The sequence below is a fragment of the Acanthopagrus latus genome, chromosome 24 (genome assembly GCF_904848185.1).
Source record: "Acanthopagrus latus isolate v.2019 chromosome 24, fAcaLat1.1, whole genome shotgun sequence".
NCBI classification, from domain to species: Eukaryota; Metazoa; Chordata; class Actinopteri; order Spariformes; family Sparidae; genus Acanthopagrus; species Acanthopagrus latus.
The window spans coordinates 8,502,428-8,519,674 of NC_051062.1; the positions used below are offsets into that span (position 1 = coordinate 8,502,428).

Genomic DNA, 17,247 nt, shown 5'->3' on the forward strand with positions numbered 1-17,247 from the left:
TGTGATTGTCGACCAGAGTCAGACCTGTTTTCATCTGTAGGATGGATGTTAGGATGCAGGATGTGGTGAGCTCAAGTAAAAGCTAAATGATGAGAAGGCACAACACAGGAAGATGCTTCCCCAGAGGCACAGCTCTAATAACACACCCCGTTGTGTGTGCCTGTGTGCGTGTGTTCATGTCTGTTTGCACACACGTCTCTCCCTCCAGAGCACCAATCAGAGGAGTGGGTGCGTCAGCGTCCCAATGAGGTTGCGGAGGAGTTGGCCCAGTGTCAGGAGACACCGGCCAGGGAGGATGACAGCGACACGGATCTCACCTACGGAGAGGTGGAGCAACGGCTGGACCTGCTGCAGCAGCACCTCAACAGGTGGGGAGAGGAAACAGCATGTTGTCAGCTGAACACCACACGCTAACGTGGCCTCTGACTGTGATGATCTGTGGCCTCATTTATATAATCCTTCACAGGCTTTATCTCAGATCCCATCATATCATTGTTGCAGAGAATATTCTGGAAGTCAGGTGGCTTTTCAATGTGGTTTTCACACCTTCAGAAGGAAACTCCACTCGTTTCACACATGACTACAACTGCATATGTGAAAAAAGCCTTTAGTGTCTCCAGAGAGAGCAGTGTGAAGTCTGATAAATGCCCTCAAGTGATGTCACTAGAGTCAGCATCAGCTGGTGCCAAAGACAAGTTTGAGAATGATTCAGATGTGGAGTTAGAAACAAGTCAGCCTGAGACTTAGAGCTTCGACTCTACCAGCATAACAAAGCTAAACTTCAGACTGAACTGAAGTTGAATCTGTTCATGGACTGTTGAATCCATGACAAGTGCTGATTGTTCAGTCAAGTTCTAGTCAAGGTCTTTGATGGTGCAGGACATAGTTCTGAGTTCAGTAATACAAAACCTCATCTAACTCGGACATTTTTCTGTAACGAGGCCCAAGGGTTTGACAAGAAAGAAGATATAGATCCCTGTTTTAGAAGCTGTCTGTAATGATACTGACAATGTTAAGTCTGTTTTTTTTGTAGTTTTAGTATCACATAAATCCAGATGTAATGAATGGAAGTGATTATTTGAAACTTTGAGCTGAGGTCTGAAGCACAGAAAGTCTTCTTTCAGAGATGAGACTTGTGACCTTTAGATAACTAAAAACCCTTTGTGATTCTGCTTGGTTCAGTTTCCCATTATAGGTTTTTTTTTATGTGTCTTCAACTTCATTTCCACACAGTCATCTCTCAGAGCTCACAGGATTTCTGCCTGTAATTGGCAGAAAATTCCCACAGAGACATTTTTAAGGCCAGACACCCGCCAGAGCCGCGTTAATGCAGAGAGCGGACTGTGCGAGCAGCTTGGTGTGATTCTCAGCTGGTGCACCGATACAGATGAGGGGGAGGCAGACAGTCAGCAGCTGTCTATTTATAGCATGCAGCCACGAGATGCAGACACATTGCAAAGACTCTTGACGTCATCCTGTGAGGTCTGCATGCTGGATGTCATGGTGAAGTTGCGGCGTGCACTTTAGGAGGAAACAGGTGAGAGTTTATCTGAGGAGGCACAGGAACAGACCGGAGCCAAAGTGTTTACGTGGACCTACTGTCCTCCAAAGAGCCAAACAGGCTGCTGGCAGAGCGACAGAGGCTCTCCCCTCTCCCTCTGTGTTCCCTCTTTTTTCTTTCTTTTTTTTTTTTGTGCTGATGGACCGAAAAAAGGAGTGTGTGGAGAAAATAGGTTATTCACCATCTCAGACACTCCATGCTATGATGTAACTTGCTGCATAGGTGATGACACACAGTGCAGGTGTTCAGTATTTCTCTACCTGCCTAACAGAATCTCTGCTGCCTACATCAAAGCTCATCTTCAGCTCACAGGTACATAAATATTAAATATACCTGGCAGAGATCTGAAAGAGGAGATTGCAGCTTACAGCCGTTGTAAGACAAAATATATCTTTATCTGTTCTTTGATATTTTCTTTACAATTCAAGTAAAAAGTGCGTTCACGAGACTGAAGTATAATTTGAAGGTGCTTGTTCTTTAATTTCATACATCGTACATCTACATCATCACATTTCAGAAGGAAGGCTTGTGAAACTCATACAAAACACACTCCATTTTTAGGTAAAAGCAGCTTCCCTTCAACTAGATACAACATAACAGTGCTGCTTAAATCCTCTGGGGTCATTACTGAAACTTCAAATTGTAATGGAGTATTTTTACTTTATTAAAGGTTAAGATGACTTATCTCTTTAGCTTTATGAGGCTAACATGTCATACTTCCTGCTGTTATTGCTTTTCAGAAGAGCTGTATTTCTCCATGTATATTAAACCACCTGCAGTTGTAAGGTTTCAAGGTTTCAGACTCCCCCCTAGTGTTTGGTATTAGTATTGATTACCCGTCCACCATCCCATAATGATAATAGCACTGCACTTCACTGTAATTAAATACATTTTCAGACCTTTTGCTTCTTGCCTTTCAGACCGACATACGAAATCTCTCCACTATTCGTATTGTTTAGTGTTCCTGACAAAAGTAGGGCGAAAGATAATAGCCGTCATCATATTAATCACAGGGCTGACAGTCTAGCAGCAGTGATGAGATCAAATTATTGATCCCTGTGGTGAAATTGGGTCGCTGCAGAAACAAGACGAATGGAGAGCAAACATAAAGCAAACAGTGGCAAATGCAACACAACATTAAACACAGAGCAAGAGTGTGTGGGTGTTACAGACCTAGTTTAATCATACTGTACTGAGAACTATTGATTGTCATCAGTATTTAAAATTAGTATTGATTTAGAAAACCGAGCATCTAAACAATCAACTCTCACGACTCATTTTGCTGCATAAACAGTCAATAAAAATAGTAAATCTGTCCAGAACCAAGATCAAGTCTTAAGTTTTAAAAGTTTCAATTATACAGTTTTATTCTCCGTCCGTCCATCAGACTGGAGTCCCAGATGACGTCAGACATCCAGGCCATACTGCAGCTCCTCCAGAGGCAAACCACGGCCGGTCCCCCCGCCTACAGCACCGTCACCTCCAGCCCCGAGTACCAGAGGCCGGCCATCAGAGTCCAGCCAGTGCCTGCAGTCCAGACAGATCTCAGCCTCGCTCCCGCTCCGCCTCAGCCACAGGTACCTCACTCTGCTTCAGCACCAAGCCAGGGAGGACAGGAGGGGTGACTTCACGTAACACACTGCATTTTTTAAACCAATCTGAGACAAATAATCTACTACTAATATACATAGCCGCCTCATTGAGCACTGGACCATACATCGACGTTGCCGCCATATTGGATGTGGCGGCTCTGCCTCGAGAACTAATACAAGTCACTGGAGTGAACTTTATAAAGCTCCTTCTGCAAAGTGCTGTAAGTTAATGCCTCTCATTTACACACTCACACACATACCACTATATCTGGGACCAAAACTACTTATGTAATGCTCTTACGGTTTACAGTTATCTATGTATGTAACTGTATGTGTAGCTGCTCCCATTCAACGGCAACAATATGCAGAAAATAGCAGTAGTAGTAGTAGTAATAACAATAATAATTGTAAAAAAAAAACATATATAGTGCATATTTATAATATGTACCTTCACCCTGTTTCTTCTCGCCTCTGTCACCAGGTGATGCTCAGGAGGGAAATGGCGCTCTCTGCAGATCAACTCTTCAGTCTGGTTTAGCCCTACGCAATCTGGAAAGTGGCATCACACAACGTTTGTTGGCACTTATCAAATAAAGGTCTATTGATGTGTATTATGGGCAAGTTTCATGGATCCCAATGCAACAACTTTTAAAATTTTGCCCCGTCCTCGCACTTCAGTAAAATTTCAGCTGCTCGCGCTTCATTTTTTCATAACCCCCTGCTTCCATCTCTCAGAAAGCCCGGGGAGGAGACACAGCTCCCCCCCGAGGCCCGCCACACCAGCTCGGCAGAGTGCCTATTCGCGCTACAAACACGGAGCAGACCCACTACTCCACCAGTCCGCCAGGCACTTCGACTACTTCTCTGGGCGCTTTTCAATTCATACTTCAAACTTATGACTTTTATAAGAATCAAACACAAACTCAATCAGGACTCGAACCCACCACCTTCACAACTGCTCACCAGGCTCCTATCAGCCTGAGCTACTGGATCTGATTGATACCATCTATTTCTTTAACATTTCAGCCTCACTGAGTTTCCAGTGTTGAGGTTCAAAAGGGTGAAGTGTGTAAGAAACAGTGAGTATCAGTCAGGTCCAGTAGCTCAGACTGATAGGAGCCTGGTCAGCAGTTGTGAGATTGCAGGTTTGATTCTTATAATACTTTGTGGGTTCAAACCCTGGGTAGTTCATGTGATATTTAAACCTGATGTCCAAAACAAAGAGTGAAATCCTCTCAGAAACAGAAGTTTATTCCCAATTCTTTAGCTCAGGAAGACAAAGTGTTGCTTTGAAGAGTGAATTGACTTTTGAAGGCTGCTGTCCACCTGTGTGATCCAGCAGCTCAGGTGTCCCAGACCAAACTAATTATGCCTGCTGTGACTGTACAGGTCAGAGTTTGATCTCACGAGACTCGGTGACTTTTGAAGTCCAACACTTAAAATAGAAAACTTAAAAGCGCTCAGAGAAGAGATGTGTGAGAAGATCCTGAGTGTTTGTGAAGTCGCTGCTCAGAAGAAGGAATGAAAACCTCTGAGAGACAGTGAGATTGTTACTTCTGGTTAGCTCAGCAGGGTAAAACTGGGGTTTGAAGTTTTCAGGTTGTGGGTTCGATTCTTGATTAAAATTTAAGGTTTGACGTTCAAAAAAGTGACATGTGAAAGAAACAAAGCACATGAGTCAGATTAAGTAGCTCAGGCTGATAGCGGGCTGGTCAGCAGTTCTGAGAGTGCAGGTTTGGTTCTCATAATACTCAGTGAAGTGTGCTGGTTTTGGGTTCAAACCCTGGGTAGTTCAGGTGATTTTTAAACCTGATGTCCAAAACAAAGAGTGAACTCCTCTCAGACACAAGCATTTATCCCCAACTCATTAGCTCAGGAAGATAAAGTGTTCTTTTGAAGACTGAAGGTTGTGGGTTCAAACCCTGAGAGAGTTTTGAAGGCTGATGTCCACCTGCCAAGATCCTGACTCTTTATGAAGTTTTGAGGTCGTAGGTTTGACTCTTGATTGGTTGATAGGAGCCTGGTCAGCAGTTGTGAGTTTGGGTTTCATTCTTATAAAAGTTTGAAGTAGTGACTGCCGAGCACTTCAACTTCTCTGGCCACGTTTCATTCTGTACTTTTATAAGAATGAAACCCAAACTTAATCAGGACTCGAACCCACAACCTCAGAACTGCTGGCCAGGCTCATATTAGCCTGAGCTACTGGACCTGACTGATACTCACTGTTTCTTTAACATTCGAATCCTTTGTGTGGCTTTTGAAGTTACTTATCCAAAGGAAGAAGTGAAAAGCCTGCAGACGCGCAAGTGAAGCCTGTCTGGTCAGATAGCGCAGCATGTTAGAAGCTTGGTTAGAGATTCGGAGCATGTTGGTTCGAATCCTTTGTGTGGCTTTTGAAGTTACTTATCCTAAGGAAGAAGTGAAAAGCCTGCAGACGTGCAGGTGAAGACTGTCAGGTCGGATAGCGCAGCGTGTTAGAAGCTTGGTTAGAGATTTGGAGCATGTTGGTTCGAATCCTTTGTGTGGCTTTTGAAGTTACTTATCCTAAGGAAGAGGTGAAAAGCCTGCAGACGCGCAGGTGAAGACTGTCAGGTCGGATAGCGCAGCGTGTTAGAAGCTTGGTTAGAAGTTTGGAGCATGTTGGTTCGAATCCTTTGTGTGGCTTTTGAAGTTACTTATCCTAAGGAAGAGGTGAAAAGCCTGCAGACGCGCAGGTGAAGTCTGTCTGGTCAGATAGCGCAGCGTGTTAGAAGCTTGGTTAGAGATTCGGAGCATGTTGGTTCGAATCCTTTGTGGGCCTTTTAAAGGCCAACACGGAAACTGAAAACTAAAAAGCGCTCGGAGAGAAGGTTTGAGTGTGAAGGGGACTCGGTGGCGCGGTGGGTTTGTTCGTGACCGTTGAAGGTACCAGGGGCGTAAGCACCTGGTTCGAATCCCGCCCGTGGCCAGTACCTGGAACAAAGGAACAATCCCGCAGTAGTGGGGTCGGGGAGGAGGAGCGTTCCTCCCCGGCATTTCGGAGAGATGTACGGGGTGGGTTATGGTACAGAAAACTAGAAACGGCTGAAGTCTTGCGGCGAGTGGAGGCGGCGGTGGGCGAGTGGAGGCGGCGGTGGGCGAGTGGAGGCGGCGGTGGGCGAGTGGAGGCGGCGGTGGGCGAGTGGAGGCGGCGGTGGGCGAGTGGAGGCGGCGGTGCAGCGGAGCAAAAATGTTGGAAAAATTACTTGATTCCTTTGTATGTATGTTCCTGTAAGGGTTAGGCTCTTGTAATATAGGTTGGAATGTGTGGATTGGTATGTTTTTGTGTGCAGGTCAGAGAATCATGTATCTTAGGATTTTGTATCTTTATGGTTTGGTTTTTCCATCTTTGTAATTTATGTTATGTTTTGTACTTTAACTTGTATATTTGTAGAAAAGATTAAACTGCCTCCAAGGTTTTTGAATAAGTAACATAGGAATGCAAATGTGTGTTATTGGGCAGCTGACCTAACTACTTGTAGTCAACTAACATTGGAACAAAGACACTGTTTGATTCCCCTTTATTGGGGCAGGAAGTAGAGTTGACACAGTTGATGATACCTCCTGTGTACTCTGTGTTGTTCGTCCAGTGTGATAAGTCAATGTCAGCTGTTCCAGCTATGACCAGCTCCAGCTCCCTGGCATGAAAGCCAGACACCAGCCTGGCATCCACCACCTGGACAAAACACAGTGTGGTCACATCTTCTGCAGTACATTCAAAGAGGCCACAAGTTATTGCACTTTCAGTAAGCTTTTTTCGATTCCCTGCCGAGCTGGTGTGGCGGGCCGAAGGGGAGCTGTGTCTCCTCCCCGGGCTTTCTGAGAGATGGAAGCAGGGGGTTATGAAAAAACGAAGCGCGTAGGGCTAAACCAGACTGAAGAGTTGATCTGCAGAGAGCGCCATTTCCCTCCTGAGCATCACCTGGTGACAGAGGCGAGAAGAAACAGGGTGAAGGGTTGTTGTGTATGTGAAGTGGTCAACTTGCAGTAGAGTTCATATTATGTACATATTATAAATATGCACTATATATGTTTTTGCAGAAGGAGCTTTATAAAGTTCACTCCAGTGACTTGTATTAGTTCTCGGGGCAGAGCCGCCACATCCAATATGGCGGCAACGTCGACGGATCTCTCTCCACTTTCACTCTTTGAAATTCTGAATTTGAGAAAAATAAAGCACATTAATTAAGAATGAAAATAATCATTACTGGCAGCCTTTGAATTGTATTCATTGGTTTCTTTTAAAAGAATAATAGGCCTTTAAAAAGTAGACTGACATTTTAGTAAGCTTATGAAAACATTGGTGTTTGAAATGATGGAGATTTAAGCCAAAATTGAACACTGACAGCCTCAGTCCTTTCACAATAAAGTCAAGTAAGTTTTCCCATCCATCCATAATTTGTGCAGAATTCAATGTAATGTTTAAGTGCAGAGAAGCATTTGCATTTGGTATTAAAAATACTGTTGGACTACTGACTTACTGAAGTAAAAACTCAAGTTTGTAGAGGGATCTTCAATGATTCAGTGACCGTCTGCTTCCTAATAAGTATTCAAACTTGAGTCTGTATTCTGCTGCGAGCTGTGAAAACTGAGCCATGGTAAAACTGTAAATGTTTCCAGTTCCTATCAGACTGTGTCAGGAGCGGGTCAGCTGCTTCTGTCCAAACACACATTTGTATGGTGTCTGCGTGTCGTCTGTTTCCTCTCATCTATCTGTCTGTAGTGTCTCTGCCAAATGGCTCATGACGCCCACTGTCTTCCCTCAGAGCCCCGGCCCAGAAAAGGCCCAGAACAATTCCAAAGAAACCTCCCCGGTCCTCCTTCACACAGAGACTCTTCCAGACGGGAACTTCGCCGCCACACACACAGAGCAGAGACACACACACAACAACAGCGCGGACTCTCTAGAGCAGCAGCCTCCGAGGTTCCCCTCGGGCCGACAAGCCTCTCTACCTGACGTCCCCAGCAGCTCAGGAACGTTGGGACTCCACAGGCCAGTTTCTGACCCGGGGCTTCCAGGAAAGTAGACTGCCGGTCTTCTCTCAAAGCTTGACTCAGGGTCTAAGAAAGAGACTGAATATGCAAAGGAAACAAACTGTAGACTTTTCTTCCATTCCTTTTGGGAAAATTCTGCCCTGTCCTTCCAACTCTCTGTTGTATAAAGTCCATTTATACAGAGGTATTTATACACTATATTACTAAACATATGTAGAGTCATCATCTACCGTGTACATACTCCAATAGAACACTGCCAGCAACACGAGGCACCTGATGTGCTTTTTCTAAAGAGAGATATGCATGTTTCTGTTTCTCATGGTTCCTTTTAGTTTCTGGTGCATGTTCCTCACACACACTGCAAACTCACCGGGCAATCAGGTGTGATCTTGGCATGCTTACAGACTACTGTAGCTATCAAGTCTCATTTTGTACGACTCTCCCCCTCTCCGTGGGGACAAAAAGCTACTTGAAACTCCCTCCGAGGCATTTCTGTACTCCACACCGCAGCTTTGAAGCTCATCTTTTATCTGCAGCTCCGAAACGGTCGGCGACAATGGAGGTCTGTCTGTATATTTAGCGTGCCTACTGTACACAACATTGCCACAAAATCACTTCTTATTCAGCTCAAAGTCCAGACCGCAGTGGAACAATAATGTGTGTCGACATCCCATAGCACAACAAGACTCTTGTCAGTCTTTGAGAGCAATAATGATGAAACGAACTGACTTTAATACGCTCTGGTGGCTATTTTATACAAACCAGAGCAAAGAGGAAAAAAAAAAACAAACAGCATTTTATGTTGTGAATTTATTTGTTAGGATCCGTCTCAAACATCAGGGCGATTCAGTGGGTCACTGTAAATGTTCAACACAACAAACTGAATGCTTAAATTGTGGATTTTAGTAGATTTAAAAACATAGAACCACCTTATAACCACCTGCATCGTGTCAATATTACGTAAGCTTGGTTGTGGGGTGTTTGCAGTCACAGTCAAGATGAGTAATGGACATTAACGCCATGGCAGTTTGGAGATTTTAATGACTTCTACTAATACCGTTACATCATCTGTATCGGCCAGTAAAAGCTTTTCAAATCAAACATCATCTGCTGTGAGACTTGTGATCGTCTTAGCTTACCGCCCGTCCTTTTTGCAGTCAGCATTGCCCACTCTCCTCACTACAGCACCTCATGAACATGGAGCGGTAACCTCCAGACATGGCAGCAAACAGGATTCTGCTCTCACCGCGTGTCTCCTGTAGATGTTATTTTTAAAAACCTTTCAATTACATGTTTTTTTTCTCAGCAACTAGTTACTTCCCAACATCCACCAAAACACAGCTCTGCAAGTCACTTCATGTATATTTTTGACCCACCTTGTAGAAGTACATTCCTCGATCATTCTGTCACAGAAAAAGAAAGGTTGTAGAAATGATTAAAAACCCCAATTTGCCCTGATTTAATGTCCTCTACAAGTGTTTATGTAAATGACTGCAACCGTCAGACAGGAAGTGACGTCCTGAATCTTCTTCACAGCCAGAGGGGAACTCTTTGACTATCGCGTGATAGTTTTTGGTTGCATGCTTTAGGTCTTCCATTATCCTCTTTAACAAGTACAATTTAATCATCACTAACGACGCATCTTCAGAAAAAACATAAAACATAAAAACAAAAAAAAAAGTTCATGTTTGGGGCCGAGGACGCAGCTCAGCCTTCAATAGCCTTAGCTTTATAAGCCTGCTCTAGCCTTTACAGACAACATGGATCCAATGCAACAGACAACCTGCTTCTCCACCATCACACGTGTAAATGTACTGAACCTGAACGTTTTTAGGCTGAACTGCATGACGAAAAATTAGCCATTTTAGATTCCTTAACTACACGAATTTCCCACACGAGCTCATGTATTGCATGGAGACTGCACTCGAACTTAATTATTGAAAAGGTCTCAATCAGCTGTGTGTTACATGTATCGACGCATAAGGTCCAGCACATAAAACTCCACCAGAGATTTAGTAAGAACGGTTAGACCTATTTTTCTAAAACAAAGTATTTAATTTGCCATTATTTTTCTATGTGACTTGTTTTTTTTTTTTTAAAACAGCCCCTGGTGTTAGTTAGAACGGTGTGGACTGCTGGCGGGATGATGAAAGTGATGAATGCACTGCAGAGCCTCTCAATGTAGCAGCAAGACGCCAGCGACGGGCGACACTTTGAGCTTTGCGCTGTTGAAATAGTTTGTCTCGAGTTGATATTGCACATTGATTTTCATGTTCCTCCATTTTTCTGTCTGAACTTATTCAACTCCTTACTGTCACATGAAGTCCAATGGAAACCTCCTCACCCCCCGGTAATAACGTCAAACGCTCATGTTCCTACACTTCGAGAGGAGCCCAAGTGAAGAGGTGACGGCAGGATTGAGACGGACTACACAGATGTTTCCAGCAGAACGCGGGGTGTTTTCTTTGATAAGCTTTCTTTCCAGAGCACAGATGTAGAACAAAAGTTGCTGAGGCCTAACTCGACACGTCCAACGTCCTGAAAAGAGTCGTCCACTGAACTTTCATGGGATTTGCAAACTTTTGCACAGAGATTAGAAAAACTTGCTGTACTGGATATAAATGTCACTTTTTAAATCTAGTGCTGTTCACAATTGTTTTTATGCATTTTTTAAATGTTTGCCACTGTATTTTATACAATGCAACACTTAACAGCTAATTTGAATGTTTCCGTTCTTAACTATATTTAAAGAAAATAAATATATTGTGTAAATAGACTGGGGAAAAAAATGCGCAATTGTATAAATTAATAAACAGAATGCATACTGATTAAAAAGTGTTTATTGTGAGTAACAAAATATGACTTTTACTACAACAATGTGTCATGCAGAGCTGACTTTTTACATGAAAATCTGAACAGAATGTTTACAGCATTTGTAGCTATATAACAATAATAGTTTCATATCTCAGTATTATTAATAACAGGTGTCACTGTGGATTTAACACAGTCACTTTGGCTTGTTATGAAGCTAAACTACATCTATGATCTACTGTTCTTTTATAAAATAAGTGCACAGAATATCAAACATGACAAATCATAAGTCATGATGCTTCCATTACTGTAAAGTTATACTTTTAATATATTAGAACATACATTCGGAGATTATAATGGCACAATAGGTAAACAGGATCCTTATACAATCAGTTCACATTGCAGTTTCTGATAGAAGCCAGAGCTTATTATTCACACGTATATGATGGTTAGTAGATTAACTCCTACATTATTCCACTGAAACCTCCATTCTTTGACTTTCATAATATACTGACACTAATCTGTTTTTATTTTCTAAAAAATCACGTAAGGGCTTTAAAGACACTGACATGTTTATCTATTATGTTCTCTCTAATGTTGATACAAACTGTGTGTGTGTGTGTGTGTGTGTGTGTGTGTGCGCACCTGATACACCTTCAGCACGTCCCTGTGTCACATACAAGACTAAAGCATTACAGCAAGCATTACAAGCAATGTGTACTTCTCCGTCACGGCTCATGACAGCTCAGTCCGATATACTGGCCTCCCTCTGCATTGCTGTGAGGCAGCGCTCCGCAACCCACCACCGAGTGGTTCGTTAAATGCCCTGACCTCGTGGTGTGGGACACATGGCAGCACTTAGATGGCCATTGTGCAGAGGATGAACTGTGGACAGGGAGAGCAGAGACATAGAGTGTCAACAACCGGAGTCGTTTTTGTGAAATCACCCACAGGAGCGCAACAGGAAATGCTAATTAAAGCTGCATTCATGCTGAGACGGCAGGTCATTACAGCGAGGGATGAAGCGCAAAAAGTTGGGTAATGTATCTGTGCACCAGGGGCCGTAACAATTAAGTAAGCAGGACCAAAATACCTGGTTTAAATCAGGTGGAATTAGGGGCTGTCCAAAGTTATTAGGGGCCAAAAGTGGTGGAGGAACAACAGGTTTTTTAGGTTTATTTTTGGGAAGGGACCGTTTCTGAGTGGCAGGGTGAGTCTGTTTATACTACTTTGATACAGTCAAAACAAACTGGAGGATGGAGCGAGAGGGACAAAAATAAAAGGACCTTGTGTGAGGTGGACTTACATCATCATACTGGAAGTTGACAGAGCCCTGATGCATGGTATCTCTCCGCCGGAAGTTCTCTGTAACGGGAAGAACAAGCGCTCATGATTTCAATAAAGCTCATTTCAACACCTGAATGTCACGACACTTCAGAGGTAACACTGGGGATTCCAGGTGGAGGAGAAACCACAAGCAATTTCACTGTCAGTCCACATTTTAAAGTCTGCACAGAAATCGGGTTATTTCCATCCACCACTGATCCTGGCTCTGTTTCTTACCTGTGAGAGCTCGCAGTTTGACACAGCAGGCCACGTAGTCATCGAAGAAGATCCTTCCTCCTTTGTTGTAGCGTTTGATGATGGCGTTCAGAGCCTGAGGACTGACACGGTAGCCTGAAAAACAAAATGTCAGAGTCACTGAACCTTTTACTTATTTCACCAGTCTTTCCTGTGAGGCTGTGTATGAAAAGAGCAACTTCACACGACTGTTAAGCCCTATAATCTTTTTAAAAAACACTGAAGGAAGTGAGTTGGTAAAATATTATGATAAGATTAATATCCTGAAATTTTGTCTAGTTCACCAACTTCCCCATCACAGAGGTACCATGTGAAATACACAGTTACCATGAGTTAACTGGGTCTGGATTTTAACATTGTTAGAAACATTTGGAATAATGCACAAGTACACAACTCAACAAAACCTGAGTCAAACGACCTGATTAAAATGCAACTACAAGTCACAGACATGTTTATTCCTCCATCGTAACTCTCTGCTCTAAAGGGCCGCCTGTCAATTTTTGATGAATAGATGCAATAAAACGTTTGAATATGGAGCACATGTAGTAATGTTTTCCTCTGTTGAACTGTGGGTAATATTCAGCATGTGCCTCCACTGTGATCACAAGCACGATAAGTCGGAGAGGGATCGCTCTAATCGGCTCATATTAACATATTAACTGACTCCTATGAGGTCTAATTAAGTGTCATGAAACATTCTGATCAAGGTCGGACCTGTCATCTCCATCATGTTAATCATCCATCATGTTAAACCGTTCAACCCCTCACCCATAGAGCTGATTGCCTGGCTCATCTCGTGAGGCTCCACGGTTCCACTCCGGTCCTGGTCGAACATCATGAAGTTCTGCTTCCAGCCGTTCAGAGCGGTGAAAAGCTCCTTGAACTCATTGAAGCCCATCTTGCCCGTGAAGTCCCTCTGGTGGACGCGTGGTTAAGGTTTAATAACAGCTGACTCAGAGGGAGGAGGAAGCAATGAAGAGAGACGCCGCTTCAAGGCTGAACCACAGCTGGTGTTAATATGTCACATCGCTGAGGACCGGAGGTGTCGGTACAAAAAGGATACGTCGAGCATTGCGATCATGATCCTGCACGTCTCCAGGCTGAATGCTGTGAAGACAAAACAAGCAGGATTAGATTCAGCTGGTGGCTCCGTAGGATTGATTCTGACTCGTGTGATCCAAACATTTCCCAAAAGCCCAGAGTGTTGTGAATTTTGGAAATGATTACACCTATCCTTTTTCAATAAATGTTGACTTTTCAGACTTCACAACACGTTATTATCTTCAAAGACTTGTCAACATTCACTAAGACCTTTATGTCTCAGCCTCTGAAGCAGATAGAAGCTCGAAATAAAAAAAAAAAAGAGCTCAACTTCAGCGTTAATTTGACATTATTGCTTACGCGCTGATGTTCATTAACAGATCTCAATGGATTTCTACAGTCATCAGTCTTGAAAGTGAAAACATCATCCAAAACACACTCACATGTCATCAGGCTCCACAGGGAGAAACACGCAAACGTCGCGCCCGTCATAACTCATGATGACAGACACCGAACGCTTCATTCACAAACCACAATAGAGGCTCCATGACATCTGGCACCGATGAGTCATTTAATGGTATAATCTGATTGTCAACATTAGCTGTACAACCTGCTTTCGTATTAAGAGGCATGCTCACAAAACATCCTGAGGCGAAAAGTTTTCTCCTGCTTGTACTCTGCTGATTGTTGCAGGTAATGTGCTCATGTATCAGTATTGTGTTAAAATACCACTTGAAAAGCTCATTTTGCTGCCAGGGGAGTGATTAAGGATCCAAAAAGTTGTTTCTTTCCAGCCCTAATCTACCCAACCTTTCCTCACACCACTTGGTTTAACATTTCATTAAGTGTTAATTAAATACAGACAAAGTTGTAGCCTAACGTCACATGGTGATAGTAAATAGTCTGAGGCGTGTGGAATCTGTGACACATATTTTACAACAGTTTTACATACTATTCATCCTCATGCTTTTGTAAATTGACAAGTCATTTTGTTCACGTGAACTCACACAGACATATCAGCAAACTGTGCACACACTGTCGATGTGTTTCAGTCGTGGTTTAACAAGCCACTGCTCACTTCCCCTCTACAGAATCCCCACCTGTCTGTTCAGGCTCAAATTCGCTACTTATAAATCCAAGAGCAAGTGACGGCATGTTACATTCTTTGGCTGTCCAAGGAGAATAAAAATCACTTGAGGGCATTAATCCGAACTGAGCGATATAGAATAACTCGCAGGAGGGCTGTGATTATGAAGTTAGTCCTCCTCTTGTGTGGAAGGGAGAGTGGTGAACTCACGAGTGTAGCTGCCAGTGAAACCAGACTGGGTCAGACACCTCTGGAGCTCCTCAGCATCGATTTCACCGTCCTGCACAGAACAGGAAGCGATATTCAGACATTTTAACTTTCAGAGGGATTTAAAAAATAATAATAATAATAATAATAATAATAATAATAATAAAAAGGTTATAAGGAGACTGGTCTGCTGGTCAAGTGTGAAGTGATGAGAGCAGAAAAACAACAAATAAAGTTATTCAGCTGACATTTCCCCACACTTACCTGGCCTGCGATGGCTGTGAAGTAACCCCACATTGGATCATTGGCGGCTGGTTGTGGGGCGCCGTATGTACCTGGATAGCCTCCTCCATAGGGGGAGGGATATCCTCCTTGACCTGGTGCACCTCCCATGGGCCCACCCATGGGCCCACCCATGGGGCCTCCCATGGGGCCTCCCATGGGGCCTCCCATGGGGCCTCCTGGCATTCCTTGGGGCGGCATCCCCTGAGCCGGCATGCCTGGCATCGGACCCCCATACTGAGGCAGAGAACAGACACAAAGCGTCTCAGAACAACATTTTGTTTTGAGTGGGACAAAAGGTTAAAGGAGACATTTGATACTCATTTCCAGGTTCATCATTTATAAAGTGTTACTACTAGAATAGGTTTACATGCTTTAATGCTCAAGAAACACATCAGTTTTTCTGTCCAGTCTTGCAGTACTGTATTCCTCTTTGTTTTAACTCTTTTCTCTTTAAGGCCGGGTCCCCGAAAACACCATGTCTGGTCTGATTGGTCAGCTTACACACGCCTGAGCTAACACCGCTCACTTTGTTGCTTTCTCGACTCTGACATGTATTCAGCTTCCGGTATTCATTTTAAATAAGTGATTGTGTGACGTAGTGATGTCACAAAGTCATGTAATTAAAGATGGAACTACAGCAGAGCCGTTTCAGGTACTTTAGGTGCAGTGTTTTCTGTGGGAGAGAGGAGCTCCCATTGGCACAGACTTAGGACTTTTTACTTTTGAGACCATTTACATATATAAGAATTTACAGTATATGACACACTTAAAGAAATCAAAAACACAAAATAGGTCTTCTTTAAGAAGAGGGCAAAACAGTTAGGTTGCATGTTCAGTTGGGATTTTAGTTGCTACACACATTGTACATTTTGGAAACAAATGATACGCGGTACACACAACGTGAAAACGGATTCACTGTGAATATAACCAGAGTTTACTCTGCTCTGCTTTGCTCTGGTGTCACTGAAGGACAATGAACAACACTCCCTTTGCTTCAAATATACAAACTTGCCCATAAACTTTTTATGTAATTGACTCAGTTCTAAAAACAGAGAAAATCGCACGTGTCTACTTAAAATACAAACATTTTACATGACTGTTGTGTCTCATGTGATCATCTTATGAAGACTATCCCAAATTAAATTAAGTGGGTGTGGATGCAGCTGAACTTTGACCCTGTCACCTTTGGAGGCCAGCTGATGGCTGGATGGAAGGCACTGTGGGTTTGCTAAAACTTATGTCAAGCTTCCTTAAACAATCACTTTCAGTCTCACTTTGATTCACGAACTTTTAAAAGACTCCCCAGATAGTAAATTTAAAAAAAGAACAGGATGTGGTTACTGTCCCTCCCTGCAATCAATATGTCACAGTGCATTCAGAAAGACACTTATAATGACACCAGGTCAGTATTTGTAAGAGTTGTATCTAAATAATTGTATTACAGTATAAGATTCATAATCCTTTTAGAAGATTTTGATAAGCACATCGCACTGCATGTTGAGCCTCTTCACACCCACATGCAGTGGTCTACTGGTACCGTGGTCTCGCCCCTCAACACTGCGAGATACCGGAAGACAGAGTTATTTGTTAATTTCTGACAGCTGAGAATGCAAACATGCCTCCAAATTATCAAAGGAAACTGAGCCAAAGTCTTCTGCTGTGGTTTGTGCGTGTCCACATTTCTACAGGAGGCAGGAAAACATGTAACAGCACATCTTCGGACAAATTATCGGAAATTCACTGACACCCGAGCCCCGGGCTAGCTTTAATGCTAACCAGTGCAGCTCGCTAATCACAATAATGTCACGGTCACAAGTCGTTTACTCACCCCACCGTAGCCTGGATACGCCATTTTGTGATATGAAGCAGGCTGTCAAAAGTTTAATGTCTTTGAAGTGATTGTCGGTGAAGTGTACACGGTGCTAACTTCCGATAACTCCGAAACAGACGCTACATCACATCCGAGCCGTTCAAAGATGCCGGAAGTGATTGACTGACCGCGCGGATACACCAATGAGTGAGAAGGAGTAGGAGAAGCCCCGCCCAACAGCTGCGTTGCTATTTAGAGT

General features: G+C 43.3%; 2 protein-coding genes and 1 long non-coding RNA gene across 5 annotated transcripts in view; 1 reads left to right on the plus strand and 2 right to left on the minus strand.

Moving 5' to 3' along the window:
- Positions 1-11,363, plus strand: part of LOC119015438 (potassium voltage-gated channel subfamily H member 7-like) — a 74,371-nt gene extending 63,008 nt beyond the window's left edge. For all 3 annotated transcript variants that reach the window (XM_037091406.1, XM_037091405.1, XM_037091407.1), the window contains 3 exons: positions 209-368; positions 2,949-3,138; positions 7,938-11,363. In XM_037091406.1, the coding sequence (XP_036947301.1) occupies positions 209-368; positions 2,949-3,138; positions 7,938-8,198 (611 nt within the window). In that variant the 3' untranslated portion in view covers positions 8,199-11,363. The remainder of the gene's footprint in view (positions 1-208; positions 369-2,948; positions 3,139-7,937) is intronic.
- Positions 3,018-7,928, minus strand: LOC119015440. The gene is made up of 3 exons (XR_005073352.1): positions 6,733-7,928; positions 3,602-3,702; positions 3,018-3,148 (listed from the first exon to the last, which is right to left on the minus strand). It is a non-coding gene; the product is annotated as an uncharacterized LOC119015440 (long non-coding RNA).
- On the minus strand, positions 10,991-17,165 carry zgc:92027 (uncharacterized protein LOC449543 homolog). Its single transcript, XM_037091408.1, has 8 exons — positions 17,007-17,165; positions 15,158-15,412; positions 14,897-14,966; positions 13,622-13,665; positions 13,327-13,474; positions 12,541-12,654; positions 12,284-12,342; positions 10,991-11,862 (listed from the first exon to the last, which is right to left on the minus strand). Exons 1-8 carry the CDS (start codon positions 17,028-17,030, stop codon positions 11,836-11,838), a joined length of 741 nt encoding a protein of 246 aa, XP_036947303.1. The 5' UTR covers positions 17,031-17,165; the 3' UTR covers positions 10,991-11,835.
- Positions 17,166-17,247: the final 82 nt, after the last annotated feature.